We start from the raw sequence: 18,537 nt of genomic DNA on the forward strand, positions 1-18,537 counted from the left end.
TCTTTTATGACTCGTGGACTTCAACTCCCAGAATTCCTGAGCCAGCCATGCTGAGGGGAAAGGGAGAGGTTTCCAAGCTGAGCCATGGTGGCTCAGGAATTCTGGGAGTTGAAGTCCAGGAGTCATGAAGGAGCCATAGTTCCCTCATGCTGGCTCGGGAATTCTGGGAGTTGAAGTCCACGAGTCATAAAAGAGCCAAGGTTGCCTACCCCTGTCCTAAGTCCTCCTGTTCTAAGCGGTGAGCCTCCTAGACCAGAGGTAGGCAATCTTGGCTCTTTTATGACTCGTGGACTTCAACTCCCAGAATTCCTGAGCCAGCCTGGCTCAGCTTGGAAACCTCTCCCTTTCCCCTCAGCATGGCTGGCTCAAGAATTCTGGGAGTTGAAGTCCACGAGTCATAAAGCGGCCTAGGCCTAGGGCAAGGGTAGGCAACCTCGGCTCTTTTATGACTCTGGATTTCAACTCCCAGAATTCCTGAGCCAGCATGGGAGAAATTTTGGCCTCTCTCATGACTTGCGGACTTCAACTCCCAGAATTCCTCAGCCAGCCTGGCTCAGCTTGGAAACCTCTCCCTTTCCCCTCAGCATAGCTGGCTCAGGAATTCTGGGAGTTGAAGTCCACCAGTCATAAAAGAGCCGAGGTTGCCTACCTTGTGCTAAACCGTGGATATTTTTCGGCCGGGTGATAGAACGTCCTTTTTTTGTTTTCTTTTTGACCTCAGCTTGTTTGCGCACACAGAGTTTGGCCTGCGCTTTCTTCTAAAAATCTTCCTCTGCCTCCTCTTCCTCCCCGTCGGCGTAATCCCGCCCGACCTCTTCGTAATCCTTCTCCAGAGCCGCCAGGTCTTCCCGAGCTTCGGCAAACTCGCCTTCCTCCATGCCTTCCCCCACGTACCAGTGGACGAAGGCCCGCTTGGCGTACATGAGGTCAAACTTGTGGTCCAGCCGGGCCCAGGCCTCGGCGATCGCCGTGGTGTTGCTGAGCATGCAGACGGCCCGCTGCACCTTGGCCAGGTCTCCACCGGGCACCACGGTGGGCGGCTGGTAGTTGATGCCCACCTTGAAGCCGGTCGGGCACCAGTCGACAAACTGGATGGAGCGCCGGGTCTTGATGGCGGCGATGGCCGCGTTGACGTCCTTCGGCACCACGTCTCCCCGGTACAAGAGGCAACAGGCCATGTACTTGCCCCGGCGGGGGTCGCACTTGACCATCTGGTTGGAAAACTCAAAGCAGGCGTTGGTGATCTCCGGCACGGAGAGCTGCTCGTGGTAGGCCTTTTCGGCCGAGATGATGGGGGCGTAGGTGGTCAAGGGGAAGTGGATTCTGGGGTAGGGCACCAGGTTGGTCTGGAACTCGATCAGGTCGACGTTCAGGGCCCCGTTAAATCTCAGGGAAGCCGTCACCGAGGAGACAATCTGCCCGATCAAGCGGTTGAGGTTGGTGTAGGTCGGACGTTCGATGTCCAGGTTCCGGTTGCAGATGTCGTAGATGGCTTCGTTGTCCACCATGAAGGAGCAGTCCGAGTGCTCCAGGGTGGTGTGGGTGGTCAGGATGGAGTTGTAGGGCTCCACCACGGCGGTGGAGACCTGCGGGGCGGGATACACGGAGAACTCCAGCTTGGACTTCTTGCTGTATTCCACGGAGAGTCGTTCCATCAGGAGAGAGGTGAAGCCTGAGCCCGTCCCGCCACCGAAGCTGTGGAAGACCAGGAACCCTTGCAGGCCACTGCACTGGTCAGCCTGGAGTGGCGAGAGAAAGGAGGTTACCGAGGCCGTCCGCTGGCCTCTCAAGACAGCCAGGCTTGGCCCAGACAACGAAGCTGCCCCATCAAACATACGACCTTGACTGGTGAGTGCAAGGGAGCCCCAGGTTTTGCTGCTAAGCGAGGCCTTCGTTAAGCGAGCTTTGCCCCCTCCCTTTTATGATCTCCCTTGCCGCCGTTGTTACGGGAATCGCTGCAGTGGTTAAGTCAGCGGCACGGTTGTTAAAGCAATCTGGCTTCCCCAATTGATTTTGCTCATCAGAAGGTCGCAAAAGAGGATCACACAACACTCTCTCTCCTTCTCTCTCTCTCTCTCTCTCTCTCTCTGTGTGTGTGTGTGTGTGTGTGTGAGAGAGAGAGAGAGAGAGAGAGAGGGAAACAGAAACAAAGAGAAACAGAGAAACAGAAAGAGTGAGAGAAAGAGAAACAGACAGAAAGAGAAAGAGAAACAGAGAGAAAACAGAAAGAGAAAGAGAAACACACAGAGAGAAACATAGAAAGAGAAAGAGTGAAAGAGAAACAGAAACAAAGAGAAACGGAGAAACAGAAAGAGTGAGAAAGAAACAGAAAGAGAGAAAGAAAGAGAGTGAGAGAAAGAGAAACAGAAACAAAGAGAAACAGAAACAGAAAGAGAAACAGAAAGAAAAAGAGAAAGAGAGAAAGAAAGAGTGAAAGAGAAACAGAAACAAAGAGAAACGGAGAAACAGAAAGAGTGAGAGAAAGAAACAGAGAAAGAGAGAGAGAGAGAAAGAAAGTGAGAGAAAGAGAAACAGAAACAGAAATGGAGAAACAGAAAGAAACAGAAAGAGAGTGAGAGAAACAGAGAGAGAAAACAGAAAGAGAAAGAAAAACAGAGAGAAACAGAAAGAGAGAAACGGAGAGAAAGAGAGAAAGAGAAACGGAGAAACAGACACAGAAACAGAGTGAGAAAGAGAGAGAGAAACAGAGAGAGAAAGAGAGAAACAGAAAGAGAGAGAAACAGAGAAAGAGAAAAACAGAGAGAGAGAGAGAAACAAAGTCGCCAAGGTTGGGAAACCTGCTCTTACTGGCTGTAGAATTCTGGGAGTTGAAGTCCACATGCCTTAAAATTGTCAAGGTTGAGAAACACTGCTCTAAAGTCACCAAGATTGAGAAATCCTGTTCTAACTGGCCGGGGAATTCTGGGAGTTGAAGTCCAGAAGCCCTAAAGTTGCAGTCATTCAGGGGGGAAATGCCCTGCTCACTTGCCATTTTGCGGATCCTGCCCAGGACGGTGTCGATGATTTCCTTGCCAATGGTGTAGTGGCCCCGGGCATAGTTGTTGGCAGCGTCTTCTTTGCCGCTGATCAGCTGCTCCGGGTGGAAGAGGGAGTGGTAGGTCCCTGTGCGGATCTCGTCTGCCGAGAGAGGGAAAGAATTAGCTGACGGGCCTAAACGCCCCTGGTGAAAATGCCGGCTGATTTGGAAAGGTTAACAGAAGGAAGACACTGCAGAGGGTCTCTCCGGTGGAAGGGGGGCCCCTGCGTGCCCTCTGAGCTGAGTGGTCTCCTTCTGGACGTTTCATGACCCAACTAGGTAATATCATCAGTGCTAGAAGGGAGGGGTTTGTGGAGAGGAGGAGGAGGAGGAGGAGGAGAAGGAGGATGAGAAGGAGGAGGGGGAGGAGAAGATCTGTGGGGTCCCTGGTGCTCTCTGAACTTGGTTGTTGCCTTGCAGACATTTCATGACCCAACTAGGTAATATCATCAGTACTACAAGGGACTGAAGTTTCTGGGAGGAGGAGGAGGAGGAGGAGGAGGAGGAGGAGAGCAGCTGTGGGGTCCCTGGTGCTCTCTGAGCTTGGTTGTTTCCTTGCAGACATTTCATGACCCAACTAGGTAATATCATCAGTACTACAAGGGACTAAAGTTTGTGAGAGGAGGAGGAGGAAGAAGAGGAGGAGGAGAAGGAGGAGGAGGAGGAGGAGGAGGAGAGCTGTGGAGGTCCCTGGTGCTCTCTGAGCTTGGTTGTTTCCTTGCAGACGTTTCATGACCCAACTAGGTAATATCATCAGTGCTTGAGACCTGTGCTTCTATCCATTGATGTTACCTAGATGGTTCATAAAACATCTGCAAGAAAACCACCCAGCTCAGAGACCATCAAGGACCCCACAGTCCTCTTCCTCCTCCTTCTCCTGCTCTCCACAAACTCCACTCCCTTCCAGAACTGATGATGTTCCCTAGCTGGGTCGTGAAACGTCTGCAGGAACCAATCAAGTGTAGAGAGCACCGGGGGCGCCACCATTCAGCCCTCAACTACAAATATTCTATCGGTTTTGCAGATTGGTTTTTTTTTCCCCCCTCCCAATCTTCCCCCGTCTTTTTGGTTGCGTTCACATCAGATTTGTGGCCGTCCTTTTGATGACGCGAAATTGCCGTTTTTCTCACCAGTGGGTCCAACAGGGCTCAGATTGTGTCGCCGTTCAGATTTTTCCCGAGAACTTTGTATCAACGTTGTGTATCGCATCAGGGGCTTCCTGCAGGCCAACACTGGGGGGGGGGGGGAGATGAGTTAATTTCTCCCCAGTGTTTGGGTTACCAATCTCCAGTTTTCATTGAGAAGGCATGCTATTTGATAAATAAATAAATAGCATTGAATTTAGAAGAGACTAGAGCTGGAAGGGACCTTGGAGGTCTTCTAGTCCAGCCCCCTGCTCAGGCAGGAGAACCTACGCCGTCTCAGACAGGTGACTGTCTAGCCTCTTCTTACACATCTCCAGGGATGAAGCTCCCACGATTTCTGGTGGCAAGCTGTTCCACTGGTTAATTGTCCTCACTGTTAGTAACTTTCTCCTTAATTCCAGGTTGCTTCTCTCTTTGGTCAGTTTCCAACCGTTGTTTCTCGTCCTTCCCTCTGGTGCTTTGGAGAATAGCTTGACTCCCTCTTCTTTGGGGCAGCCCCTCAGATACTGGAACATTGCTATCATGTCTCCCTTGTTTCTTCTTTTCGTAAATTAGATTAGATTTTAGGAAGTTTAACACGTACATTTTATTAAAGAAAAAAAATAAACATGTCGCCAAAAAGCTTCCTGAAGACAGCTATGGATAAATAGTTTTCAGCAAGAAAAGTAGCTTTTGAAGGCACCAGGGATTTACAGCAGCAGCTGTGGTGTATTTATTTATTTGTTTGTTTGTTTTTAAAAAAATGAAGCTTGTGGTGTCAAAAAGATGATCCGGGCCCTGTGCAAGGGCAAACGTAACACGCCCTCTGCATTTCCTGCAACTGTTTGGTGGCTGCCGAGAGCCGGGCTGGCCCTCTTTCACTTATCTCTCAAGCTACTCAGACCGGACCCTGCTCAGAGCGTGATAGGCACCGACAGGAAACCTCACCATTGTTGATTGAAGCCAGGAAGTCTAAACAAGAAGACCGCTACCCTTTTTTTGTCACGGAAAGGGCACAATCGTTTTCACGGGAGCTGAAAAAGAGACTTCGTGTTTTGGGGAATGAAGGGTGCCCAAGAAATGGTGGAGGGCCGGCAAATGGTTGAGCGTAGGCTACCCAGAAGGTATCTCTAGCGCAGTGGTCCTCAACCTGTGGGTCGGGACCCCATTTGGGGTCGAACGACCATTTCACGGGGGTCGCCAAACAACGCAGTCCGCCATTTTCCCCCCCTTTTCCTTAGCTGCGCTCCTCCCTTTTCTTCTATTGGCTTTTGAAAGCCAATAGAAGAGACTCTCTTGAATAGAGTCTAATTCTATTGGCTTTCCAAAGCCAATAGGAATTGTCCAGGCTGCCTCTGCCCTGCTGAGCCCGCCAAAAGTCCCATTCTGCAAACGGTGCTGCACCAGTTGAGTAGTCCTCGACTTACGACCGGTTGAGTAGTCCTCGACTTACGACCGGTTGAGTAGTCCTCGACTTACGACCGGTTGAGTAGTCCTCGACTTACGACCGGTTGGGGGTCGCGGCATTAAAAAGGTTGAGAACCACTGGTCTAGCCTGTCGGAGAGAAGGACTGGGGGGAGGGACATGATAGCTGTCTTCAAGTACTTCAGGGGCTGCCCCAAAGAAGAGGGAGTCAAGCTATTCTCCAAAGTGCCTGAAGGCAGGACGAGAAGCAACGGATGGAAACTCATCAAGGAGAGAAGCAACCTAGAACTAAGGAGAAACTTCCTGACTGTGAGAACGATTAATCAGTGGAACAACTTGCCTCCAGAAGTTGTGAATGCTCCAACACTGGAAGTTTTTAAGAAGAGACTGGACAGCTGTTTGCCTAGGATGGTGTAAAGCTCTTCTGGAAAATCTCCAGGGATGGAGCAGCCACAACTGCTGAAGTTCGGTAAAGATCTCCAAGGTCGCTTCCAGTCCTCGGAGTCTTATATTCTAACCTAACCCTTCTTAGACGAACCTCAATAGAAGTAGTAGTAGTTCTTCTTCTTCTTCTTCTTCTTCTTCTTCTTCTTCTTCTTCTTCTTCTTCTTCTTCTTCTTCTTCTTCTTCTTCTTCTTCTTCTTCTTCTTCTTCTTCTTCTTCTTCTTCTTCTTCTTCCTCTTCCTCTTCCTCTTCCTCCTCTTCCTCCTCCTCCTCCTCCTCCTTCTTCTTTTCTTCTTCTCCTTCTCCTTCGAAATGTTGGCCAAGTACCGAAAATAAGACCGGGTTCCCCCCCCCCCTTTTTTCACCTCCAAAAGAGGCACCAGGTCTTATTTTCGTGGGTTGTGTGTCTTTTTTACTCACCTCCAGCACCGACAACACCGCCCATCCGGTCCACTTCTTCTGGGGCTGAAGTTCTGCAACTGCATTCGGGTCTGCATTTCGCAGTCGGGCCTCTCCGGAAGGCCACTGCAGCTGAGGACTGAGCTCTAGATTCAATCCATAGCTCGGTTCTCGGCTGCAGTGGCCTTTCCAGAAATGGAGGCCGGGCTGCAGAAGACACCACAGAAGAAGAAGTGGGCTAGCGAGGAGAGGCCTAGCTGCAATGATAAGTGGGTGCGGGGTAGGGCTTACTTTTGGGGTACCTTACCGATGACGGTGGGTTCCAGATCCACGAACACCGCCCGAGGCACGTGCTTCCCGGAGGCCGTCTCACAAAAGAAGGTCTCAAAAGAGGACTCCACTTGCTCGGTCTCGCTCTTCGGAGGGGCCGGGGTGCCCGGGATGGTGCCATCCGCCTGAATCCCATGTTCCAGGCAGTAAAGTTCCCAGCAGGCGTTCCCCATTTGGACTCCCGCCTGACCGATGTGGATTGACAGACATTCCCTCTGGGGAGAAAGGGCAGACCGGGGTTTCAACATGTATCGTCAGCAATTTCAAAACATCTGCATTTCAATCTTTCTGCCTCGTGTAGATTGGGGAGACTTTAAGTTTAAGCGTAACAGGTAGTCCTCGCCTTAACGACCATAACGGAGTCTGGAATGGCTGCGGCAAGGCGTGGCCGTCGTAAGTCCAAGCAGCCACGTGGCCGAGTCGATTTTACAGTTTTTGGAGGGCAGTGGCGAAGTGAGTGGCCCAGCGATAAAGCGAACGTGGCGATCGCTAAACGAAACCGAGGAAGCTGAGTCAGTATAGGTAGGTCCTCAACTTACGACAGTTTGTTTAGTGACCGTCCATTGCAGCTTCCCCGGGGTCACGTGATCGTTGCTTGGCAACCGACTCACATTTATGACGGTTTGCAGTATGCCGGGGTCATGTGACCCCCCCCCGTTGCGACTTTCTGAAGAGCCAAATCAATGGGGGATGCCAGATCTACTTAACAACTGTGTTGCTAACTTAACAGCTGCAGTGATTCACTTAACAACTTTGGCAAAAAGGTTGTAAAATGGGGGCAAAAGTCACTTAACAATTGTCTTGCTTAGCACCAAATTTGGGGCTCTGTTGTGGTATGTGTGTGTGTGTTTGTGTGTCACAGCCGGAGCTTTGAAACCAAGTCATAAATACCTTTGGGGGTCCGTCATAACTTCGTATAATAATAATAATAGTAGTAGTAAAGTTGGAAGGGACCTTGGAGGTCATCTAGTCCAACCCCCTGCTCGGGCAGGAAACCCTACACCATTTCGGACAAGTGGCTGTATAGTCGCTAAGCGAGGACTAGCTGTAGGGGGTAAAGAGACGAGAGTAGAAACCAAGAGTTCTTGAATTCTAGTCCCGCCTTAGGCACAAAGCCGTTGGTACTCTTGGGCCAGCCTCTTTTCTCCGCCCCAGGAAGGAGGCAATGGCAAACCGCTTCTGGAAAAACCTTGCCAGGAAAACTGCAGGGACTAGTCACCTGGAGACAAAACCCTAATTGGAAGGCGGTAGGCAGGCAGACAGACAAGACAGTCAGACGCGATTTGAAGGCTGATTTCGCAGGAATTATAATTCCCGCTGACGGAGGCCAAATGTGCTTTCCTTCACTTTTCTTTTTTTTTTTTAAATAAACACTTTATTTCATTCAAAAGTTAAAATACAAACTCAAAAAGGAAAAAAAAAAGGCAAAGACAATAACGAAACCAAACAAACAAAGAAACAAAAAAGAAAATTTTTCACATTTTAAAAGAGCGTTAAGACAAAGGAAAGACCCGTTATTTCCCGGTCTGAGTTTCTTCTGTTAAACTACTCTGGACGTCCTTGGAAATACGGAAGAGTAAGCTGATAGTAAGGAAACTGTTTTTCCTCCAGGGTAAGAGGCAAGCCCTTCAACACCACCTAAAAGATTTTTGAATGCAATTCAATTTTAATTTTTTTTTTAAATACAGGAAAGCCTCGACTTACAACAGTTCTTTTAGTGACCGTAATTTTAATTTTTTTTTAAATACAGGTAATCCTTGACTTACAAAAGTTCCTTTAGTGACCATTCAAAGTTACAACAGTGCTAAAAAAAAATAACATATGACCATTTTTCCCACTCATGTACCCCTGTGCTCACGTGATCAAAATTTCTATGCTGGGCAACTGACTCCCATTTATGACCATCGCAGAGAGTCACGTGATCCCCTTTTGCGACCTTCCGACAAGCAAAATCAATGGGGGAAGCTGGATTCACTTAACGACCGTGTTTCTAACTTAATAACTGCAGTGGTTCACTTAACAAATGTGGCCCAAAAGGCCGTAAAATGGGGCAAAACTCACTTAAGAACTGTCTTGGTTAGCAATGGAAATTTGAGGATCAATTGAGGCCGTAAGTCAAGGACAATCGGTATCCAAGGTAAGAAAACTTATCTCATGTTTTTTTATTATTAATAATAATAATAATACTTGATAGGTAGACAAAATGCCAAATCCAGCCTGAACATCTGGCTGACTGTGCGGTGATTAATAATAATAATAATAATAATAATAATAATAATAATAATAATAATAATAATAATAATACAAATAGAAATAGAAAGACTGTGGCAAAGGCAAGCAAGGGTGGTACCAATAGTAATAGGCACCTTGGATGCAATCCCCAAAAAGCTGGAGCACCACTTGAACACCATCATCGGCATTGACAACTTCGCCATCAGTCAATTGCAAAAGGCGGCCTTACTAGGAACTGCTTCCATCCTGCGACGATACCTGTAATACTATCAAATATGCACATCTGCCTATCCCTGGTCCTTGGTAAGGACTCGATAGGTGGACAAAATGCCAAATCCAGTCTGAACATCTGGCTGACTGTGTGATGATTAATAATAATAATAATAATAATAATAATAATAATAATAATAATAGAGAGAACGAACTGGACAAGATAACAAAATACAAAAACCTACAAATAGAAATAGAAAGACTGTGGCAAAGGCAAGCAAGGGTGGTACCAATAGTCATAGGCTCCTTGGGTGCAATCCCAAAACAACTGGAGCACCACTTGAACACCATCATCGGCATTGACAAATTCGCTATTAGTCAGTTGCAAAAGGCGGCCTTACTAGGAACTGCTTCCATCCTGCGACGATACCTTAGTACCATCAAACATCCACATCTGCCTATCCCAGGTCCTGGGTAAGGACTCGATAGGTAGACAAAATGCCAAATCCAGTCTGAACATCTGGCTGACTGTGCGATGATCCAAAATAATAATAATGTTGGAAGGGACCTTGGAGGTCATCTAGTCCAACCCCCTCCATCTCAGGCAGGAAATCATTCTCTCTGATCAAAACGATGCCCAAATCCCTTTTATTTACGAAGGCATCGGCTGATTTCTTTTCACCCAAGCAGTGTGACGTCTTTTTTTTTTTTTCCAGGTCCTTCTTGTAAGGCTGTCATTTTTTTTAAAAAAAATCCACTTTCAAATCAGTCCGAATCTTAAAAACAAACAGTGAAACGAGCGACAAGCAGCGTGTAAATGTGGTGAGATACGAAAGACGGTTGGCAAACCTATGGAGAAAAAAATCTGCAGAGAATAAATACCCTGGATATAAACAACATTTGGCTATCGTTCTTTCTCTTTTAGTTCATACCCGAACAATTTTTTTTTTAAATTTTTGCTTACTAGGGTTTTTTTTTTTTTGCAATTTGCATAATACTGCTCGACTCCAAAAAGTGGGGAAAAAAAAACAGGGGTGTGTTTGGTACGGAGAACATCTGTGAATTATTTAGTCGCACTTGAGAGTTTGCCAGAATAGATTTTTCAAAGAATGTTTTTTATCGTGCCGAGTTCCAACCTGACTCACAACTCTAAAATCCAAGTTTTCTTGCAATTATTAGCACTTTCAGGAGGGCTTCTTGCATCTAAGATCTTTCTTTAGGATGTTTGCATTTCAAAGAACAACTCTCGACAGATAGTCCTCCAATTTACTAAGAATTGAGAATTTCTGTCGCTAAAAAAAAAAAAAAAATACCCGGAGGTTGTTAACTGGGTCACAGCTGATCTCACAAGCTCTTCCCGCAATCAAGAAACGAGGACAGGGAGTCCTCAACTTACGACCACATTGGAGCCTAACCTTTCCGTTGCTAAGTGAGACACTTGAGTGAGTTTTGCTCCATTTTCCTGCCACAGTTCTGAAGTGAATCAGGGCAGTTGTTGAGTTAATAATACTGATGTTAAGTGAACCTGGCTTCCACCACTGACTTTGCGGGTCGGAAGGTCGCACAAGGAGATCATGTGACCCCCGGGACGTGGCGACCGTCGTAAATACGAACTCGTTGTCAAGCGTCCAAATGTAAATTACATGATAATGGGGAGGTTGAGATGGTGGTAAGTGTGAAAAATGCTCAGAAGTCATTTTTTTCCGTGCTGTTATAACAGGGGTCTTCAAACTTGGCCCTTTCATGACTTGTGGACTTCAACTCCCAGAAATTCTCAGCCAGCCTCCATTTTGTTTGACAGATTTAAGACAGGGGTCTTCAAACTTGGCCCTTTCATGACTTGTGGACTTCAACTCCCAGAAATTCTCAGCCAGCCTCCATTTTGTTTGACAGATTTAAGACAGGGGTCTTCAAACTTGGCCCTTTGATGACTTGTGGAGTTTCAACTCCCAGAATTCCTCAGCCAGCATGGACCATATAAGCCAGGGGTCTTCAAACTTGGCCCTATCATGACTTGTGGACTTCAACTCCCAGAATTCCTCAGCCAGCCTCCATTTTTTTTGATAGATTTAAGACAGGGGTCTTCAAACTTGGCCCTTTGATGACTTGCGGACTTCAACTCCCAGAATTCCTCAGCCAGCATGGACCATATAAGGCAGGGGTCTTCAAACTTGGCCCTTTCATGACTTGTGGACTTCAACTCCCAGAATTCCTCAGCCAGCATGGACCATATAAGCCAGGGGTCTTCAAACTTGGCCCTATCATGACTTGTGGACTTCAACTCCCAGAATTCCTCAGCCAGCCTCCATTTTTTTTGATAGATTTAAGACAGGGGTCTTCAAACTTGGCCCTTTGATGACTTGCGGACTTCAACTCCCAGAATTCCTCAGCCAGCATGGACCATATAAGCCAGGGGTCTTCAAACTTGGCCCTTTCATGACTTGTGGACTTCAACTCCCAGAATTCCTCAGCCAGCCTCCATTTTGTTTGACAGATTTAAGACAGGGGTCTTCAAACTTGGCCCTTTCATGACTTGTGGACTTCAACTCCCAGAATTCCTCAGCCAGCATGGACCATATAAGCTGGGGGGTCTTCAAACTTGGCCCTTTCATGACTTGCGGACTTCAACTCCCAGAATCCTGGGAGTTGATGTCCACAAGTCTTCAAGTGGCCAAGTTTGAAGACCCCTGCATTACAACTACAAACGGTCACACCTTGGCAGGAAAAACCAAAGGGACAATGATAGATTAGGCGAAAAACTGGCTCGAAAACACCAACTGTGAGATGGACCTTGGAGTCCTGGCGGACGATCACTTAAACCATGAGCCAGCCGTGTGCGGCAGCAGCCCCCAAAAACCAGTACAATCCTGGGCTGCATAAACAGAGGCATAGAATGAAGATCAGGCTTTTATAAATCCTTACTAAGGCCACCCCTGGAATCCTGCATCCAGTTTTGATCCCCACGTTACAAAAAAGATGTTGAGGTTTTGGGGAAAGTGCAAAGAAGAGGATTAGGGGGCTGGAGACTAAAACACATGAAGAACAATGGCAGGAATTGGATATGGCCAGACGAGAGAAAAGAAGGACTGGGGGTTGGGGGGACATGATAGCAGCGTTCCAGTATTGGAGGGGTTGCCCCAAAGATGAGGGGGGGGTCCACTTATTCGCCAAAGCGCCTGAAGACAGGAGAAGAAGCAACGGATGGAAACTCATCAAGGAGAGAAGCAACGTGGGACTAAGGAGAAACTTCCTGACAGTGAGGACAATTAACCAGTGGAACAGCTTGCCACCAGAAGTTGTGGGTGCTCCATCACTGGAGGTTTTTAAGAAGAGACTGGACAACCATTTGTCTGGAATGGTATAAGATTTCCTGCTTAAGCGGGGGCTGGACTAGAAGACCTCCAAGGTCCCTTCCAGCTCTATTCTATTCTATTCTATTCTATTCTATTCTATTCTATTCTATTCTATTCTATTCTATTCTATTCTATATTTTCTGATTCTATTCTATTCTATTCCATTCCATTCCATTCCATTCCATTATTCTATTGTATTTTCTATTCTATTCTATATTTTCTATTCTATTCTATTCTATTCTATTCTATTCTATTCTATTCTATTCTATTCTATTCTATTCTATTCTATTCTATATTTCCATTCATTTTCTATTCTATTCTATTCTATTCTATTCTATTCTATTCTATTCTATTCTATTCTATTCTATTCTATTCCATTCCACTCCATTCCACTCTATTCTATTGTCTATTCTATTCTATTCTATTCTATTCTAATTCTATTCTATTCTATTCTATTCTATTCTATTCTATTCTATTCTATTCTATTCTATTCTATTCTATTCTATTCTATTCTATTCTATTCTATTCTATTATTATTCCATTCCATTATTCTATTCTATTCTATTCTATTCTATTCTATTCTATTCTATTCTATTCTATTCTATTCCATATTCTATTCTATTCTATTCTATTCTATTCTATTCTATTCTATTCTATTCTATTCTATTCTATTCTATTCTATTCTATTCTATTCTATTCTATTCTATTCTATATTCTATTCTATTCTATTCATTCTATTCTATTCTATTCTATTCTATTCTATTCTATTCATTCATTCCATTCCATTCCTATTCTATTCATTCTATTCTATTCCATATTTTCTATTCTATTCTATTCTATTCTATTCTATTCTATTCTATTCTATTCTATTCCCTACATCGTACGACGTATTGGGACTATTTTTTCATTGCAGGCAATGGGGTGGGTGCGGCTTCTGCATGATCCGTCCGGCCCATGGGCTGGCAGTTTGACACCCCCGGTATAGGGTCTCCTGCCTGAGCAGGGGGTTGGACTAGAAGACCTCCAAGGACCCTTCCAGCTTTATTCGGATTGACTGAAGAATAACAAAGTTGGAAGGGACCTTGGAGGTCATCTAGTGCTACCTGTAACCTCCACGTGCAAAGGGTCCTCAACTTACAATCATCCATTCCACGACCAACCTTATAACAGCCATCAAAAAGGGACTGACGACCGTTATTCACACTTACGACCATTGCAGCATCCTCATAACTCACGGGATCAAAATTCAGGCCCACGTATTCACGACCGTTGCCAGCATCCCAGAGTCACTTGATCGCCCTTGGCAAACTTCCCAGCTGGCTTCCCAGAAGCCGAGACAATAAGGGAAGCTGGTTTCACTTAATGACCAAGGGATTTGCTTAACGAGCAGAGCGATTCCCTTCACTGCAGTGATTGGCTTAACGATCGTGGCAAAAGGGGTCAGACAATCAGACGGGACTGGCGTTAACGAGCACCTGGCTTATCGAGGGAAATCCTTCCCCTGGTCAGGCTTGTAAATCAAAGGATGTACAGGTAATCCTCAACTTACGACCGTTCAACTTAGTGACCGTTCCAAGTTGCAACGTCCTGGGAAAAAAGGGACTTTATGGGCGCTTTTCAGAGTTACGACCGTTGCTGCAGCGTCCCCATGGCGACGCGATCCAAACTTGAGGCGATTGGCAACCGACTCCTATTTACGACGGTCCCGCCGTCCCGGGATCACGCGATCCACTTTGGCGACCTTCTGCGAACCGGCCAAGTCAACGGAGAACGTCAAGAGTCCCTTAACAACCGTGTTGCTAATTCAACAACTGCAGGATTCACTTAACAACCGCGGGAAGGGGGCAAAACTCAGTCGACCGAGGTCCGACTTCCCGACAGAAATGTTGGGCTCAGTTCTGGTCGTAAAGCGAGGACTTCCTATACATTGAGCCATATGAAACAAAAAACCCAAATACTTGCATAGATAATAATAATAATAATAATAATAATAATAATAATAATAATAATAATAATAATAATAATAATGTCCGAGGGGACCTTTGAGGTCATCTAGTCCATGGGGGTCAAACTGCCGGCCCGCAGGCCGGATGCGTCATGCTAAAACCGCGCCCTCCCCATTGCTGGCAATGGAAGAAAAGTCACGATAGGTTGTGACACGTCACATGACGTCACACGTTTGACACCCCTGATCAAGTCCAATCCTCTGCTCAGGCAGGAAAACCTAGACCAGGGGTCTTCAAACTTGGCCCTTTTAGGACTGGTGGACTTCAACTCCCAGAATTCCTCAGCCAGCCTCCATTTTGTTTGTTAGATTTAAGACAGGGGTCTTCAAACGTGGCCCTTTGATGACTTGTGGACTTCAACTCCCAGAATTCCTCAGCCAGCATGCACAAGTGTACAAGTCATAAAAGGGCCAAGTTTGAAGACCCCTGCCCTATACCATTTCAGACAAATGGCTGTCCAGTTTTTTCTTAAAAACTTCCAGTGTTGGAGCATTCACCGCTTCTGGTGGCAGGTTGTTCCACTGGTTAACTGTTCTAACTGTCAGGAAGTTTCTCCTTAGTTCTAAGTTGCTTCTCTCCTTGACGAGTTTCCATCCGTCACTTCTTGTCCTGCCTTCAGGCACTTTGGAGAATAGCTTGACTCCCTCTTCTTTGTGGCAGCCCCTGAGATACTGGAAGGCTGCTATCCTGTCCCCCCTTGTCCTTCTCTTCATTAAACTAGACATCCCCAATTCCAGCAACTGTTCCTTATACGTTTTAGCCTCCAATCCCCTAATCATCTTTGTTGCTCTTCTCTGCACTCTTTCTAGAGTCTCAAGTTCTGGTGGCAAGCTGTTCCACTGGTTAATTGTTCTCCCTGTCAGGAAATTTCTCCTTGGTTCTTTAGGTTGCTTCTCTCCTTGGTTAGTTCCCACCCGTTGCTTCTTGTCCTGCCTTCAGGCGCTTTGGAGAGTAGCTCGACTGCCTCTTCTTTGGGGCTGCCCCTGAGAGACTGGAAGACCGCTATCCTGTCCCCCCCCTCGTCCTTCTCTTCCTTAAAGTAGACATACAGAGTTGATTAAACTGGAGGACCACGTTCATCCAGAGGGCTATCCGGAGAACTGTGGTTTGATGCTTAAGCCCTATTCATCGGCTTGGGGCTGAAAACCACCATTCCCAAGGAGACATGCATGCTTGTTTATTTATTTATTTATGCATGCATGCATGCATGCAGATCTTCTGGCCTCACCATCTATGGGGGATGGGGGATGGGGGGGCCCAAATTTGCCGAGTCGCCCAGGGACCCGACCATGTGTCGCTCAGGAGTCCAACACGAGCTGCCTCTTCGCACGCTTTCTCGACAAGTGTGCCAGGAGGCACCACCAGCCCCACCACCTGCTCCGCGCAAAAGCAACTGCGGGGTATATTTGTATTATTTCTTCAACTGGCAAAGCTGGACGCCCCCACCCCACCCTTTCCCCCTTTTCTGGAGGGGGCAGCTCCCAGCCCCGGGCGGCGTCTGCCTTCTTCGCACATGCCTTCCGAAACCGCAAAAAAACAACAACCCAACAACTGCAAAATGAGCTTTTGAGCTCGAAGGACAAATATTTTAATTTGCTAAAGCAGGACTGGGCTCCTTTCTCCATTGAAACGTCTGCCCACCCCCCAAACAAAACAAAACATCCTGGGAACAGAATTAACAGAGCTGGAAGGGATCTTGGGGGGGGTCTTCTAGTTTAACCCCCCCCATCCCCCAAGCAGGAGACCTCTCCCATTCAAGTGGCTGTCCAGACTCTTCTTGAAAAGTGTTGTGAACACCCACAACTTCTAGCCATTCCACTGAATACAGAAGAATTCAGAGTTGGAAGGGACCTTGGAGGTCTTCTAGTCCAGCCCCCTGCTCAAGCAAGAGACACTATACCCTTTCAGACCCATGGCTGTCCAGTCTCTTCTTAAAAACCCCCAGTAATGGAGCACCCACAATTTCTGGTGGTAACCTGTTCCACTGGCTAACTGTCCTCACTGTTAAGTTTCTCCTTAGTTCCAGGTTGCTTCTCTCCTTGATTAGTCTCCATCCGTTGCTTCTTGTCCTGCCTTCAGGCGCTTCGGAGAAGAGGTTGACCCCCCTCTTCTCTGTGGCAGCCCCTCAAGTATTGAAAGACTGCTGTCATGTCACCCCAGGGTCCTCCTCTTCATTAAACCAGACATACCCAAGTTAACCCAGTTTGGCTTGGGAAGCTAAGAAATGACCAGACTCCAATCTATCTGAAACTACACCAACTCTCCAGGGCCAGCAGTGCTTGGATTCAAAGCAAGGTGCCCGGCCAACATTTCGGGGGATATATATATATATATATATATATATATATATATATATATATATATATATATATATATATATATATATATATATATATATATATATATATTTGCAGTTCCACGCACCTCCCCCAAAGTTGACAAATATGCAATGCAATTATTACAGTCTCTTGGGCGCTTTCGCTTCGCAAGCACTTTCTAATTGAACGTTAAAAAAGTGTCCCGGCTTGGGAACGATAAAAGATTTTTGAAAAAAAGAAAGACAGTTTGTTCTGGTTTCCAGCTTATCAACTCTTGGGATTACAGCAAACAAAGGCAATATGGCAGTTTCCTCTTATGCAGAGGGGGGGAGAAGCTGAATATATATATATATATATATATATATATATATATATATATATATATATATATATATAGTACAGTAAGTACAGTGTTCATAACTACAGAATGAAATAATCCAGAGGAAGAGGCAAAGAAAAGGAAATTTACCCTACATTTTTAAAAACAAAGCTTCCAAACGTACCGACAGGATCCATAACTTTGCAAGAAATTCAGCCACACCTCGGCCCTGAAAAATGACAGGGGGAGGGGGAAGCCAAAAGGGAGGGATCCCCCTCCTCAAGTAAAAATACCCTTTGCAGGAGTTTTACTTTTCGCCTTATAAGGAGCAAAGCTGCCAAGTGAAATCTTTCGGCCCTACGGGCTTCAGAAAAAAAAAACAAACCCCAAACTTTTAAAAAGTTTGCAAAGAGATGCTTCTCTCCCCTTTGGGACAGCCCCTTCCCCTTTATTTTAGCAGGGGGCCCCCCAAAGACCCCCCCCCACCCAGACGTGGTGGGCTTACCATGATGCCTGCTTGGATTCCAGCAAAGCAGCTGCTGGCCCTGCTCCCTGCAAATTTATAATCCCGCAAGAACTGACTCCACCTGAAAAATGAAGTCTTCTGCTCGCTTAAAGCAACAGACACACTTTCAGGGAAGTGCAGAGTGGAGGGGGGGGGAAAATGGGTTAGGGCTGTGGTCAGATTTCATGCTCCTTGTTTAGCCCACTGCCCGGGGCGCTTAGAAAGGTCTCCAGGCGTGCTGGATCGGGTTAGGGTCCGGCCCCCCCACTCAAGCAGGAGAACTATACCATCTCAGACAAGTAGCTGTCCAGTCTCTTCTTGAAAATCTCCAGTGATGGAGCGCCCACGATTTCTGGTGGCAAGTAGTTCCACTGGTTAATTGTCCTCACTGTCAGGAAGTTTCTCCTTCATTCCAGGTTGCTTCTCTCTTTGATCAGTTTCCAACCATTGTTTCTTGTCCTGTCCTCTGGTGCTTTGGAGAATAGCTTGACTCCCTCTTCTTTGGGGCAGCACCTCAGATACTGGAACGCTGCTATCAGGTCTCCCCTGTTCCTTCTTTTCTTTACACTAGTCCCGCAACCGTTCTTCGTATGTTTTAGCCTCCAGGCTTCGGATCAGCTTAGTTTCTCTTCTCTGAACTTTTTCCAAACTCTCAACATCTTTTTTTTTTTGTGATATGGGGACCAAAATTGACTGCAGTATTCCAGGTCTGTTTTCTACCCATCCATCCATCCATCCATCCATCCATCCATCCATCTTTCTTTTTTTCTTTCTTTTTTGGTGGGTATCATAGAGTTGTATCTCTCACGGTGTTCTTTTTCATTCTTTATTTTG

The 18,537-nt window shown here is 46.4% G+C and overlaps 1 protein-coding gene across 5 annotated transcripts in view; it reads right to left on the reverse strand.

Moving 5' to 3' along the window:
* Positions 1–527: 527 nt before the first annotated feature.
* LOC120308994 (tubulin alpha-3 chain) overlaps positions 528–18,537 on the reverse strand; it is a 29,526-nt gene continuing 11,516 nt past the window's right edge. For 3 of the 5 annotated variants that reach the window (XM_039345757.1, XM_039345760.1, XM_039345758.1), the window contains 3 exons: positions 6,738–6,975; positions 2,990–3,138; positions 528–1,739 (listed from right to left, as the gene is read on the reverse strand). In XM_039345757.1, coding sequence (XP_039201691.1) covers positions 759–1,739; positions 2,990–3,138; positions 6,738–6,975 — 1,368 coding nt within the window. In that variant the 3' untranslated portion in view covers positions 528–758. Of the gene's footprint in view, positions 1,740–2,989; positions 3,139–4,167; positions 4,262–6,737; positions 6,976–17,703; positions 17,832–18,537 lie in introns of those variants that run through there. The other 2 variants (XM_039345759.1, XM_039345761.1) reach the window with 2 other exon arrangements.

This window comes from Crotalus tigris, unplaced genomic scaffold (genome assembly GCF_016545835.1).
Source record: "Crotalus tigris isolate CLP2741 ecotype Arizona unplaced genomic scaffold, ASM1654583v1 scf7180000017975.10810073628:1450386, whole genome shotgun sequence".
NCBI classification, from domain to species: domain Eukaryota; kingdom Metazoa; phylum Chordata; class Lepidosauria; order Squamata; family Viperidae; genus Crotalus; species Crotalus tigris.